This window comes from Delphinapterus leucas, chromosome 10 (genome assembly GCF_059928025.1).
Source record: "Delphinapterus leucas isolate spDelLeu-1000000601 "Yukka" chromosome 10, BTC_Dleu_Yukka2, whole genome shotgun sequence".
NCBI lineage: Eukaryota > Metazoa > Chordata > Mammalia > Artiodactyla > Monodontidae > Delphinapterus > Delphinapterus leucas.
The window spans coordinates 69,059,227-69,080,234 of record NC_143138.1 but is presented as its reverse complement, the minus strand read 5'-3'; the positions used below and the strand labels follow the sequence as shown (position 1 = coordinate 69,080,234).

At 56.0% G+C, this 21,008-nt stretch overlaps 2 protein-coding genes across 2 annotated transcripts in view; one reads left to right on the top strand and one right to left on the bottom strand.

The window, feature by feature from the left end:
- The window catches only part of ITIH4 (inter-alpha-trypsin inhibitor heavy chain 4), a 28,573-nt gene extending 13,248 nt beyond the window's left edge, over positions 1 to 15,325 (top strand). The window contains exons 22-26 of the mRNA XM_089919469.1: positions 1,305 to 1,459; positions 1,583 to 1,679; positions 2,107 to 8,433; positions 8,663 to 8,766; positions 13,248 to 15,325. Of these exons, the coding sequence (XP_089775595.1) occupies positions 1,305 to 1,459; positions 1,583 to 1,679; positions 2,107 to 2,176 (322 nt within the window). The 3' untranslated portion in view covers positions 2,177 to 8,433; positions 8,663 to 8,766; positions 13,248 to 15,325. The remainder of the gene's footprint in view (positions 1 to 1,304; positions 1,460 to 1,582; positions 1,680 to 2,106; positions 8,434 to 8,662; positions 8,767 to 13,247) is intronic.
- Positions 5,845 to 19,425, bottom strand: ITIH3 (inter-alpha-trypsin inhibitor heavy chain 3). Its single transcript, XM_089919471.1, has 22 exons — positions 19,333 to 19,425; positions 18,665 to 18,685; positions 17,516 to 17,682; positions 17,326 to 17,430; positions 16,898 to 17,060; positions 16,232 to 16,345; positions 15,071 to 15,196; positions 14,652 to 14,768; positions 14,256 to 14,424; positions 13,536 to 13,661; positions 13,078 to 13,259; positions 11,653 to 11,838; positions 11,349 to 11,488; positions 10,520 to 10,674; positions 9,769 to 9,786; positions 8,763 to 8,786; positions 8,490 to 8,522; positions 8,222 to 8,335; positions 7,521 to 7,728; positions 6,651 to 6,841; positions 6,348 to 6,459; positions 5,845 to 6,028 (listed from the first exon to the last, which is right to left on the bottom strand). The coding sequence occupies exons 1-22, from the start codon at positions 19,423 to 19,425 to the stop codon at positions 5,899 to 5,901; spliced, it is 2,694 nt and encodes an 897-aa protein (XP_089775597.1). The 3' UTR covers positions 5,845 to 5,898.
- Between the last annotated feature and the right edge of the window lie 1,583 nt (positions 19,426 to 21,008).

The following is a 21,008-nucleotide window of genomic DNA, read 5'->3' as shown; positions in this document are numbered from 1 at the left end:
GCGCTGTCCATCAGGGGAGGTTACAATTGTCATCCTTAACTTTGAAGCTCTATTGAGGAGAGACAGGTCCCTCTGACATCAACACCGGGCAGCTGGGGGGTAGTGGAGAAGGATGGTGACCTCTTCTTGTGGGGCTTCCCCTGTGTGGAGCCTTGCAGAGGTAGCTCTCCTGCTCTGGGAGTCACGAGGGGCCTGGGAGAGAGGCCAACGACCCTGGCCCTCTTTGAGCCATGTTCTCTGAGCCCCCAGCCTGTGCTGAGTATGTTGTCCGCTCCCTCTCACCCAGCCCCTCCGAAGAGACTGGTTCCCACTTGATACATGAGTGCACACCTGGCAAATCTGAGGGGCTCACCTGAAAAGCTCCCAATTTCATAAAAGATCTTAGTTTCCTGCTATCTGGTAGACACACAAAGATCAATAGCATTTCTGTGCCTTGGACATACACACTAGAAGATGGAATAAAGGATTCCTATCAATCGTGGTGACTGAACGTCCACATACTTTCATGAGCTGCAGAAGATGCACGTAAAGAAAAATAGACCACGGCTTTTACACTGAACTCTGTCAACAAGACGGTGTAAGTTTAGCGCGTTTCCATTGAAAATAACCTCCGAGCCACAGCAGGGTCTTATTCAACATGCTTAAAGGAATCTAACGTTCCTAAGAAAACAAAAGTGGTAATAATCTCAAAGATTATTTTAAGTGAAAAAGGAAGGCATTCGAGAAGGACTTGCCCTTCTAGACCTTAAAACACATGATTAAACACTGATCATCAGAAGAAAGTGGCACTAGCCATAAAAACAAAAGGGACAGAGGAAATGTATCCTTGAACCCCTAAGTCATATAATTCATGAGAAGCCAAATCTAAGAAAACCAGAGGGAGAGGAACCGTTATCTCATGTTATAAATAATCCTGGGATAGGGAACTTCCCTGGCAGTCCAGTGGTTAAGACTCCGCGCTGCCACTGCAAGGGGCATGGGTTTGATCCTTGGTCAGGGAACTAAGGTCCCGCATGCCGTGCAGCACGGAAAAAAAAAAAAAAAAATGTATATATATATATATATATATATATATATATATATATATAAAATGCTGGGATAACCAGGTATCAGTGAGTTAACCTTGGTCCCAGTTGACTGAGGAAACTGAAGCCCAGAAGATTGAAGGGACCTTCCACCAAAGACCACACTAGGAGATCCTGAGGACAGGAGCGCAGCCCCTGCCCACTGCCACGCTGCTGCCCAGGCCCCCTGCGGGCACCTCCTTGCCTCCCTTCCTGCTCAGGACACAGGTTTCCCCACAGTCTCAAGATGACCATGGACAAGGCGGGGCTTCTGCTGCTCAGCAGCCCTGACAGAGTGACCATCGGCCTGCTGTCCTGGCACGGCCCTGGGGCGGGGCTCCGGCTCCTTCTGCGGGACACTGACCGCTTCTCCAGCCACGTCAGTGGGACCCTTGGTACGTGGCTCGGGACGTCATCAGAAACCGCCTCTGCCTGTGAACAGGCAATGCCATCACCTCTGCACGTCCCCCAGCCTCCCTCCATCTTTATTCCTCGCTGAGCCGCCCTTTGTGTCTCAGGCCAGTTTTACCAGGACGTGCTCTGGGAGCCCCTGGCAGCAGCAGGTGACAGCAAGCGAACACTGAGGGTCCAGGGGCATGACCACTCTGCCACCAGGTGACTCAGCACAACAGGCCACTGAGCCCGGCCAGGGGTGGGGCTGGGAGCCGGGCTCTGAGACCCCCACTCCTCTGTCCCTGCCTGGGAACTAGACAGTCAGGTGTCAGGTTAGACAAGTCTGACCCAGCTTTCAGTGGCCCCACAAAGGGTGGTCAACTCAGACCCACAGAAAACATACCAGCCCAGAGATCACTAGAGTGAGTTGGGAGCAGTAGGAAACTCCCCCTGAATTCCTAGAGCCCTGGCCCCTGGAGACCACACACAGCTGGGTGCCCTTGGGTGGCCAGGCCTTGTCAGCCTGTGCTGGAGAGAACTCTAAGGGACCCCAAGACCCTCCACCTTCCACATTCCTATCCCTAGCTGTCTCCCTCTCTTCCCACCCAACATGAGACATGCTGACCACCTGTCTGTCTGTCCATCCCAGAGAGCTCAAGCTGGACTACCAAGAGGGGCCCCCGGGAACGGAGATTTCCTGCTGGTCTGTGGAGCTGTAGTTCTGATGCAAGGAGTTATGCCCACCCACCGTGCCACCTGCTCGGTGCAGATGGCTGCCACCCTGCGACCACAGGGCCACCTGTGGGTCCTGTAACATCATGGGGAGAGGTATTTACACTCATTAAAATAAAGAGAGGTGGTGTGAACCCAGGGAGTGGGCATCTCTGGTCCCATCTGGCCAAATCCCAGAGCCTCAGGATCACGCCCTGGACACGTAGCGTGTGTAACATTAGAATCATCTGCCATCAACCCTTCAAAAGCCTGAGGCCAGTAAGGCCCATGGAGAGCTTTCAGTCATTTCTCAGGCGGGGAAACTAAGATTTAGAGAGATTTAAACCACCCAGTCAAAACGTTGCTCTTGCTGGGGGCCTAGGGCAGGAGAACACTCCTGGGAGCAGCGTTCACTCTGCTTTATGGTGACATGGTCCATGAAAACCAGTTTTGACTCAAAAGAAGAAAAGTGACCTGGGTAGAAGTTCGTCATTCTCAGCAAACTTTTGGGCCCTTTTGCAGTGGGATTTGCCAGACATAATTTGATTTTCACACCTGTGCTCAGGAACAGGCCTGTCTTCTCACCACCTTGCAGAGATGCTGGCAGTGGAAGACAGAGGAGACAGAGATGAGGCCCCAGTCCCAGGAGGGAAGCAAGGGTCTGTTCCCAGGAGCTTGGGCTGTTGAGGGTCTCCTCTCCTGTTTGTGCCCCAGGGTTAGGCACCCCAAAGATTCCACCCAATTCTTGCACAGGCAAAGCATACTTTCAAAACATTTATAATTATTTCACCTACTTCTTCAAAAATGACACAAGTCTTTGGCTTACAAATAAAAAGCATAAAGAGAATAAAACCAAAAAACATGAGAATGAAAATAAGAGAAAAGAGCCAAGCAGGAGGAGAGTTAAATCAGAGACACCAGGGTAGGGGAAGCTGTAGCAGCAAAAAAGCTTTGCTCTGAGCTTCCTGGCAGCCAGGGTAAAGCAGAAAACGAGTTCATTTGCTTGCTGAGAGGGAGCAAACCAGATCAGGGAGAACATTCTTTTCCCAGCTCTTGAGCTATACAGGGTGTTTGCTGAGTAAGTCTTTCTAGAAGGGTAGAAGAGAGGCCGGTGGGAGGGAGGGGTCTTCAGCAGCAAGTTTGCCCAACACTCAGGAACACTCTTTCCTGCACCACTGCCTCCCCATCAAGCCTGGGTGGCAGGCAGGGGTCTCAGGCAGAGTCACTTCGTGAAGGTCACTCAGAGGGGCTCAGACAAGAGCTCAGCGAGACAAGGGAGCAGCTTCGGGGGCTCCGCTGGACTTGCTGTGGGGCTGGCCCTGACATAGCGGAACGAGACACCGCCACCTGGGCTGGGCTGTGGCATTTGTGCCACAACAGCGGGGTCCTGGGTGACTTTCTGGCCCAGCCTGCACCTGGAGTGCGTGAGTTCTCTGTGAGCAATTGGAAGTAGGTCCATGCATGTCACTGTTTTGTTGACTGCGTGCTTTCCAGCACCTGCGTGGTCCAGGCCCTGGGCCACGTGCTGCAGGTACATTGGGCACCTGACAGACACAGCTGCCACCCAGAGGACAACCAGGTGCCACAAGGAGCCCAGAGGGAGGCATCTTGCCCAACCTGAGGAATATCAGGGGAGGCTTCCTGGTAGTGTCATGGTTGGGATTGGACTGGAGTTGAGTTTTGAAGAATAAAGAAAAGTTAGCCCAGTGGAAAAGGAGGGCAGGGACACCAGGGCCAGAGCCAGGACACTGCACTGAGTCCAGGAAGGTAAAGGGAAGCAGTGCCGTGGGGTGAGGTGGAAGGGATGCTGGCGAGGTGGGGAAGCAGCCCCAGGCCAGCACCAGTTGCGTACACCTTGCCGTGGAGCTTGGCTTCTATCCTGAAAGCCCAGGGAGCCTTCAGAGGCTGTAGGCAGGGACAGGCACAGCCAGGACGAGGTGGGACTGGGCAGAGGACAGACCTCCCTGACTGTGTGTTGGGGGAGGGGGCAACGTTTGGGCTGGGCACATCCTGCTGCCTTTCTCCCAGCCCGCTGGGTTTGGTTGCTAGCTGGAGCAGCAGGACAAAGATAGGCACCTCAGGAAGACCAGAAACTACCGTGCCGATGCCTCTTTGCACGCTCTATCTGGCAGGATCCTTCTCCCCGTTTCATAAATGTGAAAACTGACCTCAAGATGACTGGTTTAAAGCTACATGGCTCCTCAGCCGACCTGGGACTGCCCACTTTAGGGTGTCCCATCCCAGGCCCGGGCCCTTTCTGCCAGCCCAGCCTGGACCTCTGAAGCTTTCAGTCCAGGGCCCTGTCTCATGTGGCCCTCTCTCTAGAGCAGTAACAGCGCCTCAGGGGCTCTTCTGGTGATGGATGTTCCCTCCTGGATTGCCCTTCTCCAGCCCTCTCCAAGCCCCCAAGCCAGTGTGGGCCCTGGGTAACCCTGTCCTGGCTCAGACAGGGGGGGCCCTGGAGTGGGAGGTAGCAGAACTTCCTGGTGAGCGATGGCCAGACCCCACTCCACCCCACCCCGCTGGCATTCAAGACCTTTCCCAATCTGACTGCAACCTCCTCCGGTCTTACTGTGTCCCCCGCTCTGCCATAAGCGAAGCCACCCAATACTTCCTTCAGCCGGGTACCTTCCGCCCAGCGTGCCGTCAGCCCCTCAGGCAGAGAGAACAGCAGAGGCAAAGGATCTGGGGAAGGAGGGGTTGTGTTTGCAGAACTGGAAGAAGTTTGTGTGCCTGGAACGCAGACAGTGAGAGGGAGAGACCACAGGAAGGACTTTTGTCTTTGTCCCAAGAACCCTGGGTGGGAGATGTCATTTATAGGGTTTCAGACAGGGAATGATGACCAGGTCTGCACTGCAAAAAAGGTGTCTCTGGAAGCAGGAGGGCTGGGGAGGGGCAGTTGCTGTTGTCCGGGTGGGAGAGGGTTGTCCAGGCTGAGAGCCCTCAGAGCCCCTTCTCTAGGAACCTCTGGCTGACCCCCACCCCACCCAGGATTTACTGTGAGGGTGCAGCAGGTGGTCACCGTGAGGAGTGACTGGAGGATCCCAGGGATCCCCAGCCCAGCTGAAGGGGAACTTGGGTACCCATGCAAGCAGGACCTGGGTTATTAAACTATGTGCTCCCAGATCCTACCCCAGAATTTTGGGTTTACCTGCTGAATAGATGGGTTGTTGGGGGGAGCAGGGGATGGGCGGGCAGATGGATGGCGAGACGATTAGAGTGGAAGGGTGGGTGGCGTGCACAGCTAGCTGCAGGCTGGGTCTGCCCTGGAGCACTCTTTGCTCCTGAGTCATAGAAGGAGCTTCAGGCCTAAAGGTCCTGGTAAGAGCTTATGAGCCACGACCCTGACTTTTCCTCTGATCCTCCTGAACTCTGAAATGTAGTCAGTCCTTCCCGACTTCTCAGAGCCTCTTTGCTCTCGAGTCAATTCTTGATTTTTTCCTTCCCCAACCATCACGTGTTTAACTCCCCATAGTACCACCCCAACCAACTGTGTCTTTCAGCCACATCGGTGGAGAGGCCCAGGAAGTTGCCTTCCTAGCAGCCAGCCCTTCCTTCGAGCTGCCTGTCCCCTGGAGCAGGGGCTCATGGAAGCATGCAGACACTGGTAGCCGTCCGGTTTCTCCTTGGCCTTTACTGTCACAGCCCTCCATCAGGCCCCACTCTGTGCCTCTGTTCCAGATGCCATGCAAGCCCTGCCAGCCGCCTCAGTAGGACCTGGCATGTCCACTCAGAACAGGCTAGGGACAATGTAGTCGCTGTGGACGCCGTCAATCAGCCCTTGCCCATTGTTGTGGACGAACCAGCAGGCAACTTTTGTGCCAGCGCTGACGTCCTTCCTGTAGTCCTTCTGGGAGCCCCTGGGAGAAAGGAGAGAGATGCCGTGATACACGGGGTAGGCAAGATGGCTGCTGCGCCCAAGGACCTAAGGTTGAAAAGGGGTGTGAAGTTGCCAATTCTAGGAGTCCAGACTCTGGTCAAGAATGAGGCCTTGTGGTTACTCCTTCTAGTGGGTCAGATTTGGCCTTTTCCCAGTTAGAGGGGGCCAAGACCCCAGAGGGAAACAAGGATGCCTCACAGACGACAAGAGCCAGCTGGGCTGATGTGCGTGGGCAGAGAGAGCTCCTTCCTCCTGTCTTGTTACAGGGCAGGGTGAGGACGTCAGTAGAGTCTCCTCACCGGGTAACCGTCAGCCGATGGTTCTTCACCACCATTGTGGCATCTGGCTTTGTGGGGTCAGAGCCTGGGTGGACGTCAGACACTTTAAAGTCAAAGGGGTGGAAGAATTGTCCTGGGAATAAAAACATTCACACTGTCAGCCCTGCCACCACCATATGTGACATAGCCACTGGCCTTCCAAGGTAGATGCAAAGGCTGGATGGGGTGTTGAGCCCTGGGTCCAGGGTGGCTAGGCTGGCCCTTTGCATGGCTTTTTCCCTCCACCATGTGGCCTGAACAACCTGAGGCTTGAACGTTTCGTACCCAGCAGCCCATGTGTCTGTGCTGACATCCGATGACTGTCCACTACATAGAAGCCCAGGAAGTCATGGTGGATGGGCTGTTTCTTCCACACCTGATGCAAGACAACCACAAAAGTAACCCCATCTCCAAAGGAGACCACCATGTTCTTCCTGTCAATCGTCACAGACAGTCTAGGAGAGAAGAGGAGGTCAGCAGTGAGGCCCAGTGGCCATGACACCAGGCATCTGAATCAAGGGTATCTCAGCAGGAGACATGACACCTGAGAGCACACAGATTCCAGAAACTATGTCAGGGGTGTTGGAGAGAAGACGCTCATGCATGTTGACTGTGCACTCCACTGAGTGGGTCCCTGCTCCTCTGTAAGCAGGAGAAGGGGCTGTCCTGGGCGTCTGGAGGCCCGGGATCGAACCCCAGCTCCACCACTGGCTTCCTGTGCGACATTGGGCAGGTTCTGCCCCTCTCTGAGCCTCTGTGGAACTAACACCGCTGCCCTGCCCACCCAGCTTGGGGTGATCTGAAGACACACGAGAGGCTGAGGAGTTTGAGAACAAGCAAGTTCAGCCAGACACGATGCATGTAGGGATCTTTGTCGCTATCAGCTTGCTTGCCAGGTCCACCTAATGCTTTCGTCCACACAGCCCTTCACTCAAGGTCAGTCCTGTGAACTGTCTAGCTACCAATACTGCCTCTGATGGGGGCCCCAGGGGTTGGTGGGGGGCCACCATGGTCACCCTCCTGTAGGCAGGGGCTGAACTCTGAGGCCACTGGTCTTTCCTGTGACCCCTGTGGATCTTCTGTCCTGCGATTTGTTCAAATCCCTCCTTAGACCCTTGCACTATAGCGCCTCTCAGAGACCCAGTAGTGGGGCTTTACCCATCCTGTGTGACCGTGACCGTGTCCAGCCAGCTGAACGTGCTCTGTGCAGCCCCATGCCACAGGGTGATCCTCTCCGGTGTCACCTCAATCTGGAAGTCCATCTGAGCATTGGCAATGCCCAGCTTGCCAAAGTAAGTCTTTCTGGTCTGGGAGTCCAGGCTGCTTCTCTTCTCACCAATGATCTGCCCGTTAACTGTGAGGCCTGCCAGAGGGGCAGGGTAGCAAGAGACCAGCAAGACCTGAGTCCAGGCTGGTCTTTAGGGACGCACCTTCCCCTTCAGCCAGACCTACTGAGGGGTAGCCCAGTGGGGGCCCCATTGAGAGACCAGGACTTCAGAGCCAACCCTGTCTGTTCTTAGACACATGGGGGTCACACTACTGGCTGAGGGCCCACACTGTGGATCTGCCCCTTGCCTGGGCCAGTGTTGTTCAGACAAAAATGATTCCCTACACACAGGCTGGGTCCTGCCTGCATGCCCAGGCTGCACTTAATTCTAACCATCTCCCCAACACCGCTGGCCCCGGGGGCACTAGGTGAGCCTGTGGCTCTGGGTGGAATCTGTAATCCCTACAGGATGTAATCTGTGCATAAGATGGGTGGTTTATAGGCAGAGTGAGGAGCTAGTCCATGTGCCTATCCTAGGGACTCCAGGCCCTCCCAGGAAGAGACCCTGGCCCCAGCCCGCAGTCCCCACCTGTGACAGGGTCCTGAATGAGGCGCAGCACTGTGCCTGGCTCTTCGTCGATGTTGAAGCAGATGGCATCGTCCTTCTCTGGAACTTGGATGATGAAGTGGGGGTCCCCATCCACTGAGTGCACACAGAGAAAGGGCTGGCTTCCAGGGTCTCTTACTGTTCCGGGGCCCTCCCCTTGCCTCCTAGTCTCCGTGGGATGGACTCCTAAACAGGTAGGAGGCACTTGGCCCTGGGCCCTGGGCCACGCCCCAGGAGCTGGGGAACTCACCGTAGTAGGGTGTCTGGGGAGGCTGGGAGTTGGCTGTGGACGCAAAGGGAGAGAGGGCTGAGCTAAACAAGCAGGCGGGGAGGGTCCAGGACCCCCACCCAGAGTTCGGTTCATGCCTCTCCCCTTCCTGCTCCCTAATGCTCTTAAACCCACACCTTCCCTCGTCTCCTCAGGACCCCCCAACCATCTGCCTGTCCCAGAGAGCTGATTCAGGAAAGACTCCGGAGGGGGATGGCACACGGCCACGCTCTGTGGCAGCTGGCACGTACTCACTCAGGTAAGCCATGGAGGGGATCACTGAAAAAAGAAGCCAAAGGGCAGGCGTGAGCAAGGTCTAGGGGTTCCCTCCACCCAACCCCATGCCTTCTATCTGTCTCGGAGCTGCTGGTCCCCAGTGGGGCCCCAACGCTGACAGATAGAGGGTGGGAATATGACCCCCTAAGTTTAGGCTTTAGAAATGGGACATGCCTAGGAAACTCCTTTCTAGGGCTGGTGGGTAATATGGGTGTAATGTTAATACTGGGGCTCAGCACTTCCACGTAGCTAAAATGCAAGCCATTAGGTGGTCAGTTTCTGTGTCAGGAGCAATGCCGTCCCCCACCCCTGAACTCCAACCCCCAGGGTGGGATGAGGCTCACAGGTGATTGTTGTCTTTGGTAGTAAAACACCCACCCAGACGCAGGCGGGCACACACACACACACACACACACACACACGCACACACACACGCACACGCACGCACAGTGACTACATTTCACAGGGCTGTTCAGAGGGCAAAGCCATGACCCATTCCAAATATACTGCTTGGTTAGGACAGCCTGTATGGATAGAGACAAGGCAGGCCGGTAGGGGCTGGGGAGGCCCTGACTGGTGCTGGTGGGTTTGTGGGGCGGGTGATGGTCAAATTTTACAATGAGAGAAACGCAAAGTGCTGTTAATTCCAGCGCAGGCACTGGAACCAGGCTGCCTGGGCCAAAGTCCTGGCTTGGCCTCCTGTTGACTGAGTCATTGAGCAAATAGATTTAACCTCTCTGTGCCTCAGTTTCCTCACTGTAAAATGGAACCATGAGAGGACTCCCTTAAAGGATTGCTGTGGGATTAGTCGAGTGCTAATTGAGTTGCTAATTTTTGTAGGTCACAGAATACTTTCATACTGATTGTCCTTCCTTGGGCAGGGGAAGCTACCGTCAGTCAACTGACGAGAACCCTTAGGCTCAGAGTGGAACAGAGCCCAGCCCCAGGCCCCTGGTGAGTTCACAGCAGAGCTGGGAGCTAAAACCAGGTGTCCTGAGGGCCCCTCCCCAGGCAGTACATCCCCAGCATGATTGAAAAGGCCTCCTTGGTCCTCTCTTGCCGTCCTCCTGGGACACCCACCCAGCTGTGGCTAAAGCTCACCTGCATCCACAGGCCCTGGGAGGGAGGAAGAGGAGAAATGCATTAGAGGCCACAGACTCCTGGTGTCAGGGCCAATATGACCGACTTACTGCCTGGCTAGCCAGCCCCAGGCCTCGTGTGGCCCCTGCAGGAACCAAGAGCTCCTGGAGGCAGAGGCCTGGCCCAGACCGGCTCTTTACCTCCCAGCCCCAACCCTCATGGCCTGTGCCAGTTGCAGGGACACTCAGGACCCCCCCTGTTGGGGTCTGGTTGAGCAGGCCTGGTCCCAGCCTCCAGCTCTCAGGGCCGCTTCCTCTCACAGTCCCCAGGCACCTGCTCCAGGCCTAACTTTTAGGTCAGAAGTGCTTCTTCTTGTCTAACTGAACCCTTCCATGCTGCAGCCTAAGTCCCTTTCCTGGAAATGACCCTGGGCACTGTGCCCTTTTAGAAACTTCAAGGCTCCTATTCACACTAATGGCTTCGCTCCCTCTACAACACCCTCCCCATGCCTTGGCCTGTTTTCCTTCGATGCCTCCAGGACCTGCGCTTCTCAGAAGGTCTGGTCTCCTCAGCCTGGCCCTCTTCTCTTCAGGGCACCTAAGGCCAGGGGCCTGGAAGAAGGCCTCTGAGTTCTGGCCCCCACCCTCCGTGCCCACCTTCCCCAGGCTTGTCGGCAATGGCTGTCTTGTTCTCGTTGTCCTCAGGCTTGGTCACCACCATGGAGGTCAGTGGAGTCACGAAGTGGTACTTGAGGGACAGGTCCAAGGTCTGGGCTGTGAGGTTCTCCTTCTCCTCGCCATGGGCATTCTTGCTGTGGGGAGGGGCGGGGTGGGAGGGTCAGCCCAGGACCCTCCTCCACCCCTCCCAGTGGGGTCCCCCAGGATAGAGTCCACTAGCACTCAGAAAAAACTGGTTCACCAGCTCCCTGGGACAGACGGACATGCCCTGATTCCTCTCTGGACCTCAGTTTCCCCACCTGAAAAATACAAGGGGCTCAGGATGGTCACTGCAACAATCAGTCATGGTGGTGCTCACATGCTGAGCGCCAGCGGCTTTCCTGGCCGAGCCACTTAACAGAAGGCCGACACGGCCCTCTCGCGTGGGCCCGAGCTCTGCTGCCTGTGGCTGAGGCCTGGGGTCCCAGCCTTTGGTTGTGTTCAGCATCAACATCTCTGTGGGCCCATGCTGGGTGCCGGGAACAGGATGCTAAGGCCCACCCCTGCCCTCAAGGTGCTCCCAGCCTGCTGCTTGAGCCCCAGATGATGGACCCGGCTCTACTCCAGGGGAAACAGGCCATGGGGCCTGGCCAAGAAGAGGGCAGGGCAGCTGGAGTGGGCGTGGAGGTGCACTTCCTGGGGTGTAAGTTTCCTCCTCGTGGGCTTCCCCCGGAGCATAGCCAGCACAGGGGGCTTCACAGGTAGGTGCTGGGGCAGTGCTGGGGGCTGAGTGCGGGGCCCGGCCATGTGAGAGGTGGGCCAGGGTCACCGTTTCTCCAGCAGCTGCTCGATAGTGAGGTAGGCCCAGAGCCGCTCAATGTAGTTCCCAAAAATGTAGTCCCGCTCCTTCAGGGCCTTCTCCACCTCCTTCATGTCCAGCTCCTCAGTGAATGTCAGGTCGTTGATGGCCTGGGGCAGGGGTGGGAGAAGGTGAGAGGCTGGAGGCCTGGAGCCAGGAGCCAGGTGGGCCTTGTTCAGGAGCTGCTACTGCTGGGCCGTCAGCCAGGAGGCTGGAGCCCTATCCGTGCGGATCCCCCATCCCCAGCGCACAGCCGGGCCCCGGCCCAGCTTACCCCATGGCCCTTCACGTCCGCCTTAAAGCTGTTCATGTCCTCATCTGCCAGGCGCCCAGCCACCACAATCTCAGAGCCGTCGTAGAAGTGCTGGTAACTGTTCTGGGTGAGGTCCAGGATGGCATTCTCAGGGTACTCCACCTCCACATCTGTCAGCAGCGGGTTGGCCACCTCCTCATAGAAGCCCTGGAGTCCAGATAGGGGACCTGCTCATCTCAGGCCACCAGGGTGGGCAGAGAGAGGACAGGGTGGGCAGGCTCCCACTGGCGCCTCCGCGGGTTGTTGAGTCTCCCGGGCTGGGCCAGTCCTGACTCCTGAGCTCTACTTCCATGTGGCCCTGACTGTGCCCTTCAGTTTGGGGGAGCCCTTCCTCACTGCGTTCCCCCCTCCCCCCAGGTAGAGACTGGGAGGAATAGAAAAGGAAAGGACAGAGTTCTCGGCACATAGAAAGGACTCAAGAAATGTTTGTTGGAACAAAAGTAAGAAGGAAGGGTGGAAGCTGACTAAAGAAGGCGATGTGGGGTGAGAGCATGGAGACCCGGAGACTGACAGGAGGAAGGCCGGGGGTGTCCACTGCAGAGGTGGAGAAGCAGTCACCTGTGCCAGGGAGGAGGGGGAGGGTACCAGATTTAGCAAATGAAAATACAGGACATGAGTTAAACTTGAATATCAGGTAAATGACAAGTGACTTTTTAGTATAAGTACAGCTGTCATGGGATGAATTGTGTACCCTCAAAATACATAGGTTAAAATCCTTACCCCCAGTACCTCAGGGCATGACCTTATTTGGGGAAAGGGCCTTTACAGAGGTAATCAAGTTAAAATGAAGTGTTCAGGATGGACTCCAATCCAATCCGACTGGTGTCCCTATGAAAGGGGGAAATTTGGACCCAGAGACAGACATGCACACAGAGAAGATGATGTGAAGATACAGGGAGAAAATGGCCATCCACAGGCCAAGGAGAGAGGCCTGGAACAGATCCTTCCCTCGCAGCTCTCAGAAGGAGCCAGCCCTGCTGACACCTTGATTTTGGAGTTCTAGCCTCCAGAACTGTGAGACGATAAATTTCTGTTGTGGAAGCCACCCAGTTTATGGTAATTTGTTAAGGCAGCACTAGTAAACTAATACAGTGTCCTATGCAATATCTGGAGCATGCTTGCTAAAAAATTATTTGCTGTTTATGAGAAATTCATATTTAACTGGATGTCTTGTATTTGATCTGGCAATCCTACAGAGGAAGCAGGTCTGTTCTGTGTAGCCCACAGACAAAATCAGAACCAGTATGGATGGGTAAGAGATAACCAGAGGTAGATTTCAACCCAAGAGGAAGTTCTTTCTAATAACCGAAACTGTCACACAGTGGAACAGTTTGCTGAGGAAGTAGTGAGCTTCTTATTCGCAGAGGTGTGCAAGACAAGGCATACCTGCAACTGCACGTTGGCATCGGAATCCTCATAAATGCGGCGGGCAAGCCCGTGGTTCTCCAGGGCCATACGCTCCAGGAAGTTATAATTCAGATTGTTGCCAAAGCCCAGGTTATATAAGGGGAACTTGCCACCAATGGCATTCCGCACATTCTCTTGGATTTTTTCAGGTCTGCTTTCACCTACAGGAGAAGGAGATGTTCACGCTCCAGCCACAGCCCCGGCGGCTGTCAGGAGAAGCTGTGTCTGGACAGAGCTGACTCCTACACGTGCAGTTGGCGGAGTCATGGCCACCAGCCCTTGTAGAGGCAGACGTGGGAAGGCCTGGCAGGGAGGCAGGGCCCTGCCCTTGAGGGGCTCACAGACCATGGGGGACCCTGGAGAGAGCTGCCCAAGGTCTTGCAGCACGCCAGCTACAGAGCCAGGAGCGGCAGCCAGAGTTACACCTGCTGCCTCACCCACATTGGCGTCCCCGTCGGTCAACATGATGACAATGGAGGTGCTCCTCTCCAGGACTCTGTACTCCTCCCGGGCCTTGTTCAGCATACTGATGCCCTTCAGCAGCGCGTCGTTGATGTTGGTCACTGGCACACAGACAGACAGACGGCACCGTGGGAGCGTGTCCTCAGGGTGCCAGGGTGGAGGAGGTCGAGACAGCAGGCCCTGCTCACGTGCCCAGGGACCCTGCCTGCCCATATGTGGTGGTACTCAGTAAATAACGACTGAATGACTCAGTGAGTGATGAATGAATGACTTAGTCTTTCAAATGAGTAAAAAAACCAGCCTCTCAGGGCTGCCGGAAGGATAGATGCACACGGTGATTGTAAGAGCAATTTGGAGAACAGTCAAATGGACTCCCAGCCCCTCTCACAGGGAGGAGTGGGGAACAGTATAGACATCACTTGTCATCTTTCATACAAAACTGCCATGGATAAGGGTATCTTGCTGGGGCTAGTGGGGCACCAGGATCACAGGTTAGAAACAGAAAGAATGGCTTTCCCTAGACCACAGAGAAGACACCCCAGTATCTAGCCTGAGGACTCCCCACCCCCACCTCTACCCCCAGCCAGGGTCTGCTGGGCCTGGACCAGCAGAGTCTCTGCCCCAAGGCAGGAGGGAGATAGGCTGCTCAGGCAGAGAGGAGTGGCAGGATGTGGCTCCCTCCCCTCTGTTCTTACTTCCTTGATCACGAATATTCATCACAAATTTCCTGGCCTCCTGGATGTTCTCAGGAGTGGCTTGAACTAAAGTGTCTTTCCAAGTGGTCACACCTCCACTGAACAGGATGAAATTCAGGTAGTCATCCTCTTTCACATCCTCCAGAATTTTGAGGAGGGCATCCTTTGTCTGGGAAGGAGAAAGACAAGCAGACGAGAAGATGTCTTCCCAGCCTGGGCTGGCAGTGAGGCCCATGCCACCTGCAAAAAAAGGGGCAGATGATTTGTTGTACCTTTTTAGAATCCTGTCCCCCTTTCCCATCTTTCACTGGAAATATTGGCTTCGTCCACTTTTTAAAAATCTCTCTCTCCCACCCACATGTCCCACCCCCACCCCCTTTGCACCAAGGAGAGTACCTGCTCCATTTTCCGACCGTGCATGGAGCCACTGACGTCAATCACGAAGACCACGTTCTTGGGCACCACCGGAAGGCCTTGAGGTGCAAAGAAGTGCACGAAGTAGCCATTGACGATCTGGAAAGGGGAGAGAGAGAGAGGAGGCCAGTATCCCTTCAGCAACCTCACGTTGGCTGCCCTTGCAAATAGGATGCAGCCGTTAACCAGCCCAAAATAAAGATGTCCTTTCCACCCCTCCAGGGGTGCCACACGAAGGCTCTGGACTACCTATCGTCCCCACACCTTGCAGGAAACTCATCCTTGGGCTGAGGATCAAGGGTGTCTCACTAGATGAAGCTGCAGCCCCTCCCCAGATCAGCCCTCACTCCACCATGGTGGGGAACCTACCAGCCTGGCAGAGCCAGTCGGCGGGTACCTACCTGCACATTGGCAGGAGACTCTCTGTTCACGTCATAGGTGATGATAAAATCTCCTTTGAGGAGGGAGTCCGTACAGGTTGGGCATGAACGTTGTTGATCCAAGCTGGGCTTGAAGGACACGTGGCCCTGAGGGAGGGTGATGGCCAGCCTTGCTCAGCTTGGCCAGGGCCTGCCCTCTGCAGACCTCAGCCCGGGGCTTCCCTGGGGAGCACGGTGCAGTCCTCATGGCGAGGAGCCTGTAGGTAGGTGCCTGGGCAGTCCTGCCACCCTCTGGGGTGCTCGGCCTTTCTGAGCACCTCTCTTCCCTTCGGAGATCTGGAGCTCCTTGGAGGCCAGGGGCCTTATCTGAGCCAACCTTTCACTCTTCCTGCTCACTGGGCCCACAAGTCCCTTAGCTCTGCCTGCACTAGGAAGCCACTTTGGGAGGGGAATTCTGCACCATGAAAAGGAATTTCATGTTGGGTGGTATTGTGTGTGTTGTTGCCAAGAGGAGGGGGAAGGGAGCAGAGTAGGGAATGGGGAGGGGGCCCTGGGTGAGGGCACCGCCTGCAGAGGCCAGCAGCCCTCTGAGCGTATGCTCCTTGGGCCTCACCCTGGGAGTCCTGACTGAGGTTTGCTGTCCATATAAACATTTATTCATCCACTGCCCATGATCAGCAAGGCCCCTGGAATTGCTGGGGACCTTGGGGACCAGAGCCAACCACCAGTATCAAGAATAAAGTTCCCTTTTTTCTTTCACCCCTCATGTGGAATCAGATCTAAAAAACTCCCTCTGGCCTCGGTCTCCTTATCTGTAAAACAGGGACCAGTAACCTGCCCTGCCTGCTTCCCAAAGTAGAATGGGACCAGGCTATATAAATGGCTTCCCTGTCCCCCAGTGCAGTTGAGACCCCAGTTCCTCCGGCAGGCCATCATCAGCAAGCAGCCCCCTGCCTCCAGCATCCTCACTCCTGACCCAGGGGGCCTGGGAGACAGGGGATGTTGCAGACTTATCCCCCCGCCACACGCACACACATGCACACACACACTCTCTCTCTCTCTCTCTCTCTCTCTCTCTCTGTCTCTCTCCCTTGCATCAGTCAAATCCCCAGGTTCAGACTCGCCCTGCTAGGGTCAGTGTTCCTGCACCTGCCCCCCAGGCCCGAGGGGCATCTACACCACCTTTTTCCCTGAGAAGGACTTGGTGAGAGCGCTGCTCAAGAGGTCATTGGTGATGAATGAGGCTTCAGCATCCAGCGTACTTATGCCCTGGGGCTCGAAGATGTCTGCTGTGATCTGAAATGGCGAAAGGTAAGGAGATGTCACTCAGTGACAGTGCAGAGCCCAGCCTCCAGGACAACAAGGGCAAGGAGATGGGTCAGTGATGCACAAGGAGCAGCCTCTAGGACAACTCTGTGACAGCCAAGCCTGCTGTCTCCCACCAAGAAAATGACCACAAGGGCTTTTAAGTGGGTACTCTGACCGCAGAACTCTTCTACTACCTGCCATATGGTGCCCCAGATTCTACCACTAAAGCATTTCCTTTGGCTTTCCGCTCTGATGTAGGTAAAATGCCCATGTAAGCAGTTAGAAGCATTACAGAGACACTTTGTGATGTTGCCCCCAAGGGCCCAGCACCCAACCTGGATCTGCCAGGTGCCGCCCAGCCTCCTCCCCTTGGCCCGGGTGCTGTAGCCAGCGCCACTGTAATTCCCCCACGCCTCCTAACCAAGTGGTGGGGGCTGGGTTTCTGTGTTCTTGACCCTGCTGTGGGGTCTGCCCAGGGACCCTTCCCAGCACCCTGCCCGCAGCAGTTTCAGCTGGGGCTGCAGGAGAGCAGCTGGTTACCTCAAAGTGCTTGACCAGTTGCTTGGGCTGGACCTTGAGGTACATCTCGTACTTGCCCTTGTGCCTCTTCAGCAGCTCCTCGTAGGTTAGCTCAAAGGTGACCTTGCTGCCTGCAGCCACATTGACTGAGACGGTGAATTTCTCCAGCTTCCTCCCAGAGGCCCTGGATGGGGGTGCAAGACAATGACTGCCCCAAAGACAGCACCAGCCCATCCTTCCTGGGCTTTGGGTCCAAGTCCCTTACGCTTGGGGGAGACCCCTACCCACTCTGAGCCTCGGTTGCCTCAAATTCAAAATGAGATAACGTTGTAAGAATTACGGCGCATTTTGCCAAATAATGATAATAATAGCTGCTGTTCTGTTGTTTGTGTCTCTGAGGGCCCTTACAGCCCTGACGTTCTCCCCAAGGCCTGGGGGCCCACACTTACTTGACCAAGCCAGCTGTCTTGCCCTGGGACACGGCCTTTTCATACTGCTTCTTGGCAACTTCCTTCTCTTTGACATTCCCAGGGTAGGTAACACCATCAATGGTCCTACAGGGATAGAGAGCTGCTGGGGGACTCATGCTGAGCCAGACTCCCCTCCTAGCCCAGAGCCAGCAGTCGTGATGACACCCACAAGGTGAAGTTGGTGATGAAGGCTGTCTTGGGCAGCTCCACATTGAAAGAAACCTCCTTGGCAGTGTCTGCGTGGTTGATGGCCCTGGTGGTGACGACATTGTGAGCGAAGCGGGAGGTCACCTTGCAGTGGACCTTGGTGCCGTAGACTTCGATGCCATCGACCACCTGCGGGAGAGGAACAGTGTTCAGCAGATGGTGACCAGCCAGCCTGAGGCACCCGGAAACCAGGACTTCCTCCTGGCCTCTCCCCTTCAAGCTCCCCTTTGTGGGCTCCAAAGCTCCTGCCTGGTAAGTGGCCCCTCCAGTCTCCCAGTCACCCATGTCAGAAGCCTGGGCAGCATCCTTGGTTGCCACCTTTAATTGGCCACCACTGTTCTGATGGTCACTCTGCATCCTTAGCTCTATCATCTGTTTACATGCAGCTGTAGCCAGTGAGATGGTATAAAAACCCAAATCTGACCCTGTCCTTCTGCCGCTTGAAGCGCTCCCGTTCTCACCACCGCCCTCAGGACAGTCTTCCCCCTGGCTCTGGGGGCCTCCAGGCAGGTGCTGCCTCTGCTCATCCCGTGCTCCAGCCATGCCAGGTCCTAGCTCTTCCTGCTCATCTTCCACACCTCAGCTTGGAAAGAGCGTGTCCACACACACACCCCAGCCCGCCCCCTGTGTCCTTTGGTAATTGCCTGCTCCTGTCTCCCAAATAGGCCCTTGTTTCCTATCTGAGGGCAGTGCATGGGGAGGGCCTTCGTGCCCCCCAAAACCCTCTTTCCAACGGGGTGATGGACCAAGGGACGCTCTACGGAGACGTCTGGGTTAAACATGGATATAAAGATGCTTCGTGAAGGTGTGACGGGGCCATTCACTGTGTGTCTCCTGCCCTGTGCATGGGGCCTGACAAGTGCTTGGTAAGTGTTTGTGGGAAGATGGACTCGTGGAAGGGCGGTCTTCTGCTCTGTCAGCGGGTCCGAGGGCCATGGTTCCGTGGTGCTCTTTCCCAGGGCTCTGGAGTCACGGTGGGGGTCTGCGAGGGCAGGGGGCCATAGTCTGTTTGCCAGCTGGAGGGACCTGCCATTGTGGCCCACTCCTTCCGCTGTTGGGCAACTAGCTCCGTCCTGCCCTGCCCTGCCCCATCCCTGGTGAAAGTTCTCACCCCTTCCGGGAGGCTCCGTTTCTGCAAAAACAGACAAACACAGGGGTCAGGCCAAGTCCAAGGCTACAGTGGCTTGGCAATAGGCTCTGGGCTGAGGCCAAGGTTCAGCAGTGACCCCCACACACACACCTTGAGGGGCCTCTGGACATGGACCCACCCAGAGCCACATGTCGGAGTAGGAAGGGCTCTGAACAGATGGGGAAACTGAGGTGCAGGGAGGGAAGATCTCCAGTTCACCGGGGGGAACAGGGCAAGGAGGACCAAAGCCAGAGCTCTTCCCCTGCCGCATATACCCTGACTCACTCTGCCCTTCCCTGGGCCCCAGGCCCCTGAGGCCTCATGCAGACCCCACCACCACTGTACCCCACACGGCTCAGCTCGGCCATTCCTAGAGGCCTCTACCCGTGTCTCAGACGTGGACCTTCACAGCCCCTCAGTGAGGTGAGCTGATCGTGCAGCATCACCCACCTGACGGGTAGGGAGACAGAGGCCCAGGAGATTTAAGAGCCTTGCCCAGGATTAGGGAGCAGGTCTGGAGCCCAGTTCCCCGCATACCAGCTCTGTTCCCTGCAGCTCACCGCCCAGCCTCTGCCTCCTCCGCACCCTACACACAGGACTGCCGGCCTGGCCCCTCTGCCTGCCAGATGGTGAAGAGGGGGCAGATTTACCCCGAGTGGCCGGCATAATCTTCTAGGGAAGCCAGAGACCGCCACACCGGAGAGCAGAGCCAAGATGAGGCAGGGCCACCGAGCAGACGCCATCGCTGAGCACACTGGCGGCACCTGGGCTCCTTATATGAGCAAGCCTAGTGTTTCCCAAGTGGGGTCATCGACCTGCAGTGTGGGCGGGAGGAGCGGGAGGCAGGAGGATCCCCCGGGAAGCTGGACACGGGTGGAGTAATGGGCCTGGATCTGACTGTACCAAGGAGGCCCGGTGGGTATCGTCAGCAGTGTTAGGACTTCACTCCCGGGGGCTGTGGGACAAGGAGGCCCCCGGAGAAAGCAGAAGCTCTGTGTTGGCAAATGGGCCCCGAGACCCCCTGGGAGGGGGCAATGGGAGTCATAAACAGCATCTCAGCATTGTCGCCGCACCGCAGACGTGGCCTCTGGTCTGGCCTCCTGGATCACAGTCACCCCCCTCTTCTTGAGGCAGTCAGGGCACCAAACCAGACCCATCCCTCTAAGGCTCAGATCTCCATGGCTGACCCCTTGCTCATTACTCTCTCTGTCTCCCGCGACCCCTTGAAAAGGACAACTCCCAAGTCCTGTGGTCCAGCTCCAGCTTGCTTTCTGAACTTAACTCTCTTCCCACTGGCGTACCTCCCCCTTCTCTGCACATCACATCTCTTATCTCTGCCAGCCTGTGTCCCTCCTTCAGAAGTCTTCCTCTTTTGTCCCCTAGCTGACCACAGAGAGCCCTGCTGCAGGCTCCAAGCTCCCGAAGGGCCTACATTCTGTCGTTACCTTTGGTTGAGTTCTCAGGTTTGGATCTGATCGCTCTCTCTAGACTCTGAGCACCTGGAGGGCCAGGCCATGTGTCACATTCATCCCTGTGTTCCCAGTCTGGCCAGGAACTCAGCTGCCCTCGGCCTCTTGGAGAGTCGTTCTCCTGAAAGTCTCCAGTGAGCCTGGAGTTCTGCTATCCAGGACAATGGGAGCCTCAGAGGCAGGGTCTTATCCCCTCCTAGTGGGGGCTGGGTCCTTCTGGGCCATCCCAGGGCCCTGCCAGCTCCTAGACCTTCCAGAGTGGCTACCATGTGCCGGCCATACCCATGTTCTTCTGAGCAAAGTGACCCAGTGACCCTCCTACTCGGCCACTAGTGAACAGTGTTGATGAGGACGCCTGAGCACAGGACAGATAATTTATGGATCGTACCATGGTCTTGACTGAAAGCCAAGAGTGTACTTGACTGTGAGATGTACAGAGAGAGTTGACTGCTGAGGGCAGAGAAACAGAGTGAGAAGACGGAAAGCAGAAGCTCTGAGGCAGCAGAAGCCACAAGGAAGGAGTGGACTAGTGACTGGAAGTCGCAGGAGCCACAGAAGTAATGACAGAGAGCTGCAAAGTCAGCAAAACAATAGTGGATCAACAAAGGGAGCTGCTGAGGCCCGGCTGGGGGTCCCTGCTCTCCTCAGGCCTCCTGAACCCTGACCCACACTGCTGGCGGGCACCGAGTTCAGGGCTGACACCTGGGAGCAGAGAGAAGGGCCCTGCAGTCTAGCTCCCAGGACGTCTAGTTCATGAGGTCATCTTCAGCGTCTATGGTCGCTGACCACTGGGCTCTTGGGGCTGTGGCAGGGGTGGCAGAACTATTGTCCTGCCAGCATTGCCCAGTGGCTCTTCC